General features: G+C 41.3%; 1 protein-coding gene across 1 annotated transcript; it reads right to left on the bottom strand.

Annotated features, from left to right (window-relative positions):
* Nucleotides 1–4,966: 4,966 nt before the first annotated feature.
* LOC309554013 (olfactory receptor 2C3-like) lies at nucleotides 4,967–5,899 on the bottom strand (the record flags this gene model as incomplete). Its single annotated transcript, XM_082255533.1, has 1 exon — nucleotides 4,967–5,899. One exon carries the CDS (start codon nucleotides 5,897–5,899, stop codon nucleotides 4,967–4,969), a length of 933 nt encoding a protein of 310 aa, XP_082111659.1.
* Nucleotides 5,900–6,171: the final 272 nt, after the last annotated feature.

Below are 6,171 nucleotides of genomic sequence, written 5' to 3'. Positions count from 1 at the left end.
GGTACACTGTTTGTAATTCATTAGTGGCTTTTATCACTAAGAGTTATTATAATTAAATAAAACCACATGTATTCAATAAAAAAGTATATGCTGAAAACTGATAACATAAGTACCCACCAAAGTCTTGGTTGCAGACCTCAGTAAAGTTGTCTAATGGCTATACACTTTGCATGTAAATTTTCAGGACATTTGACAGCTTGACAGTGTAATTTGAAAAATAGTTAAAAATGTTGTTTGCTTTTAACATTTGATTTTGGAATTAATGGATTTACCAAATGAAAACCACATTCACTGTTAGAAATCCATTCTTTCAAGAAAAACTCAATCCTACTTCTTCAAATTTTCTTGTTACTGTAAATGTTAATTGGACCTCACTAATGATTAGAAAATCAAACCAATGTTCTTAAAACAAAACTTTTCAAACTTAATTCTACTAGTGTGTAGCCAGCTCAAGGGGGATACTGCTTACAAATGGATTTTTATCATTGGATTCCTGCTCAGGTATATTTTGTAATATCTAATAAAAGCAAAAAAAAAAAAAATCACCTCTGCCACACACTGCTTCTCTATGAATTTTACAATATCACCTTAATTCTACGCCATTCCCAGTAGGATATTCTGTATGTCCAGTGTGGTGCATACTCCATGAATTGAACCATTAATCACTAGTAATGTTTTTTATTAGATCTATGCAAGAAAGATTAAACTTGGCATACTTTTTTTTTACCGGCACAATACAGTCAACACAGAAAGCAATTGAAATTTCATCTTTAGGGACAGAAACACAAATAAATGCATGTTTAATAAGAATAAGGAAGGGCTACAAATCATGACAAAGTTTTTTGATGTAGTCTGTTGGGTTGATTTAGGATTTTTGTTTTGCAAGAGAAATTTCAATTTGCAAAGGAATGTTTCCTTACCTTGGGAATGTGATAAAAATTCACTTTGCAAAGAATACCCAATCACATGCAAGGGAAATTAAAAAACAAAAAAAAATAAAAAAATAAAAAACAGTATTCTTGCTAGCACATTATAATAGAAGTCAGCAGAGCTTCACCTGATTCACTAAGCTAGCCTAAAAATTTTCTTGCAAAGCAAACTGCCCATTTGCCTTTAGTAAATCAACCTCTTTTGCCTTATTATCCTTAGGCTCCGTTCACATGTAGGCGTTGGCGTTTTTCAGGCGTTTGTTTATCGTTTTTCAGGCGTTTTACAGGCGTTTTCATAGGCGTTTTTGGAAGCGTTTGCAAGCGTTTTACAGGTTTTTTTTGGAGCGTTTTTAACAGGTGTTTTTGGTGACCAATGGAAAAGCAGAGTGTTTTTTTTACAACATTTGCAAAGGAACCTCCCAGGGACCTCCTCCTCTGCATTGGACCTCCCAGGGACCTCCTCTTCTGCATGATCTTTTTTTTTTTTATGGTTCTGGACATGCTACAGAGCTGAAACTTCACAGGTACACTTTTTAGACCCCCCCCCCCGACACTAAAATTAAAACTGAATCCAAAGAAATCTTTTTTTTTAATTTTTTTAAATTTTTTTCAATAATTGGCTCTCTATCAAAAACGACAATTTTTAAGAACTTTTTTTTTGCCTGATTCATAGTCCCTGGGGCATGATCCAGAACCCTAGGCACTTTTTAGTGGCATTTATTGGGTTTTAGGGCTTCAAAATGGTGTTTTTTGATTCCATATATATATATCTACATTATGGTCACCTTGGCATAGCAGAGTCAATTTACCCTAAACTACATTACGGTCACCTTGGCATGGAAGAGTTTGGTCACCCTGGCATAGTAGAGTCAGTTCACCTAAACCTCGTTACGGTCACCTTGGCATGGAAGAGTTTGGTCACCCTGGCATAGCAGAGTCAGTTTACCTAAACTTCGTTAAGGTCACCTTGGCATGGAAGAGTTTGGTCAGCCTGGCATAGCAGAGTCAGTTCACCTAAACTTCGTTACGGTCACCTTGGCATGGAAGAGTTTGGTCAGCCTGGCATAGCAGAGTCAGTTCACCTAAACTTCATTACGGTCACCTTGGCATGGAAGAGTTTGGTCAGCCTGGCATAGCAGAGTCAGTTCACCTAAACTACATTACGGTCACCTTGGCATGGAAGAGTTTGGTCACCCTGGCATAGTAGAGTCAGTTCACAGTCACCTTGAGTTCGGTCACCCTGGCATAGCAGAGTCAGTTCACCTAAACTACATTACGGTCACCCTGGTATGGCAGCAGGCTACGGTCACCTTGGTATGGCAGGGTCTGGTCACCTAAACTGCCTAACTGCTGTTCTCCATGTTTCAGGAAAATGTGCTCACAGCAGAGGCATGCCAAGGGGGTGGAAACCTGGGTGGAGAGCTGGGTGGAGAGCTGGATGGAGAGTTGTGCTGTTTGAGCTGATCAGGAGCAACTAAACGCTTGTAAAACGCCTGTGAAACGCCAAATATCACTTTACATTGAGGTCTATGGGACAAAACGCCTGTGATCTGCCCAAAAAGAAGCTCAAGTACTTTTTTGAGCGTTGGGCGTTTTCCTTAGGGCCTCAAAATGCTCAGATGTGAACAGGGGTCATTGTAATGAATGGGATTTGTCTTGTTGGGCGTTTTGAGAGCTGATCAGTGAGCAGAAAAACACTCCAAAAACGCCTACATTTGAACGGAGCCTAAGTGTCATACCACCAATTCTTGCACAGATACAAATAAAGAAGATGTAGCCTTTTAAATAGGGATGAAACATCTCCTTCTACACTGGGGGCTGGAGCACTAGAGAAGATGCACAGAGACTGGAAATAAGGCATATCATCCCAATGGTGTCCCAAGCAAAAATCTCATAGGAATGTTAACTCTTTCCCACTTTATATGAAACAAAGAAATATTTTTTGGGGTAGAACTGGGATTTTTTTTATATCAATTTTGTTTATTTATTTTTGGTAAAAGAAGTTACAAATAGAGCCTCTGGGCATACCCTGGCTCACAATAGTACAACACAAAAAAAAAAAAAAAAAACAGTAGAGCACTCAACACTTTGCACGAACATACAATTTTTTAGGACAAGATTTCGGGGTATATCCCCTTCTTCGAGGTCCAAGGTTACAAGAAAATCTCTGAGGGAGAAAAGGAAAGAAAAATAAAAAGATAAAAAAAACACAAACAAATGTACACAGCAATGGTAATTAAACTAGGTTAGTTTGTAATATAAGAGAGGGAGATTGTTGGATAATTAGTGAGAAAATCTAAATTTAGGCCGATATCTTTTGTGTCAAAAAGAAACTATAATTCATAGTGAAATTCACTGCTATAAGCAAACATTTTTACTGAATGAAATAGATTCATTCAGTGTGTATTTTTGTGATTAGCTGTAATTGGTCACAGCTAATCACATGGTACAGATGGGCTATGACTGGCCCTGTCTGTACCATGTGATCACTATGACCAATCACAGCTATAAACACAATTGTACACAATAAATGGCATGAATCTAAGCCATTGTCATGTTATCTGCTGTGATTGGTCACAGCAATCACATGGTCCGGGCAGCGGCCTGGCACACTGATCAGTCATCTGCTGTGTCCAGTGGTGGTTGCAGATTGCGCCAAAGCACAGCCCACTGGGCCTGCACGGGGCGCGTTTTGGGAAGGATGCCATATGACATCCACCCAGAACAATAGGACTCCCGCTTGGGCATACTTTTACAATGGCCCAGACAGGAAGTGGTTAAAGATGATATGTGCACTTCATAGGGTACTTATTTGAAACGTGTTTTCATTATATATGACTGTATGTATTCGTAGTATTACTGCTTATACTGTATGTACAATTGGAATTGCTAAATAAAGAACTAAAATAAATAAATACATGAATAATAGATAAATAGTGTGTGGCGTTTGGTAAATAAACTGATCGGAGTGTTCTGGCGGGGGGTTGGGGGCGTCCCCCTGTCAGAGCACAATAGCTCAGCGGGGGAAATCACTTTACTAATGTCAGATCGTTAGTACAGCATCTCCGACTGAAGCTAAGGGTCCTTTCACACGAACAATCCGATCCACCTGTCAGTTTTTTGGGCGGATCTGATCGGATGCTCCATACATCCCTATGGGGCAGCGAATGTCAGCGGGGACATGTCTGCTGACACCCGCTGCCATCCGCATCCGATCCTGTCCATGAAATCCGGACGGATGGAAACCCTATTTTCCATTCGTCCAGGGGATCGGATGGGATCGGATGAGAGCGGACAGGCGGTCCGTTCTCATCTGATTCCGCCATAGAGAGCAGCGGGGCTCTGACACCTCCCTCTCCGCACACAGAGCGGAGAGGGAGCTGTCACCTGCCTGCTCAGCGGGGATCGGTGTATCGATCCCCCGCTGAGCAGCATGGAGTCCGCCTATGGAGGCGGACCGTGTGAAAGGAACCTAACTGTTTTTTTCATTCAACCCGCTCGGTTGAATGGAAAAAAACTCATAGGCTCCTTTCACACGCTGCTCTGCGTGTTGCGGTCCGTTCTCTGCTCAGCGGGGATCGATCCCCGCTGAGCAGGTGGATGACAGCTCCCTCTACGCTCTTTGTGCGGAGAGGGAGGTGTCAGAGCCTCGCTGCTTTATATGGGGAATCGGATGAGAGCGGACCGCCTGTTATGAATGAGCCCAGTGAGTGATAGGTACCGATTCATTCAGAAAAGGAAGAGGCCTTCCCCACTCTCCATCCTGAAAATTCCCCCGTGTGCCCACAACAGAAGCCAGCAGCACTGTGGGGGGAACATTGGGGGTTGAGGGAGCAGGGGGATATGCGCTGCTAGAAGTGATTAGGCTGTGCCTAGGCACACTTGGCACACCCTGTGCGCATGCCTATGCTGGCAGGGTCTCTAAAGCGATAAAACATGGGCAAGTATGCATCTGTTGTAGACATGTAGTATGTCTACTGCATAAATGTATGACAGAGATGTACCATGTGTTAGTATACTTACAGTTCCTGTTCCCATTATGGCATGTGCTTTTTTCTCACAATCCCCAGCAATGCCCCTTTAACTTCCTTGTTTCTTAAGGTATAGATAAGTGGGTTCAGCACTGGAGTCACAACACTATAGAACACAGTGGCCATTTTGTCCTGGTGGGCTACATGAGTGTCTCCCGGTCTCATGTACATAAAAATGATTGTTCCATAGAATAAAGACACTACCATCATGTGTGAAGCACAAGTGGAGAAAGCCTTCTTTCGGCCAGTGGATGTACTGATTTTAAGTATATTGGAAATAATGTAGCCGTATGTTATAAGAATGAGAAAAAATGGGCCCATTACCACCAACATAGCACAGAAGAAAATAATGGTCCTGTTAAGAGAAGCATCTGTGCAGGATAGCTCTAGGACTGATGGTATCTCACAGAAGAAATGGTTAATGACATTTGGGCCACAGAATGACAATCGCAATGCAAAGAACATGTTTATTAATGAGTTTAGAAAGCCTGTGATCCAACAGCCACTTGCCATTTTAATGCATAAACATGGAAGCATAATGGTGGTATAGTGTAATGGCCTACATATAGCCACATAACGATCATAAGCCATTGCTAAGAGAAGGCAGCATTCCGAACCTCCTAAACACATGTACACAACCATTTGAGTGAAACAAGCATCAAAAGATATACCATTCTTTGGTGATAAAATGTTTATAAGCATTTTGGGAACTACGGTGGTGGTGAATGAAAGGTCCAAAAATGATAAGTTACTCAAGAAGAAATACATTGGTGTATGGAGGCCGAGGCTTATCCTGCTGACAAAAATAATAAGGCCATTACCCAGAAGGGATATAATATAAATGATAAGAATGATCACAAATAAAACAATCTGCAACTCTGGTGTGCTTGTCAGTCCCAGAAGAATGAATTCTTCAACTTTTGTGTAGTTCCATGTCATTATTCCTAAAAAGACGTCCTGCAGGTAGAAGTTCGTAGTGGAAATGTCATAATAAAAACTCTACATTCATGAGAGAATTGTAGTAAGTCCCTTCTATAGTAAGAGCCCACCTGACACTCCTTTCTTCACTGGTTCAAGCTTGGACAGTTTTACAAGTCCAAAACATTTTTAGTGTGTTACAGTGAATAAAGGGGAGGATACGTTGTGACCAGTAGGTGTATAGTAAAGGGTTAAATGATTAGGGATCATGAGAGGCACAGTAAAGGCCTAAT

This window comes from Pelophylax lessonae (genome assembly GCF_965119305.1).
Source record: "Pelophylax lessonae genome assembly, chromosome: 4".
NCBI lineage: Eukaryota > Metazoa > Chordata > Amphibia > Anura > Ranidae > Pelophylax > Pelophylax lessonae.
Note: the sequence above shows the minus strand (reverse complement) of the source record. Positions and strands in the feature narration are given on the sequence as shown.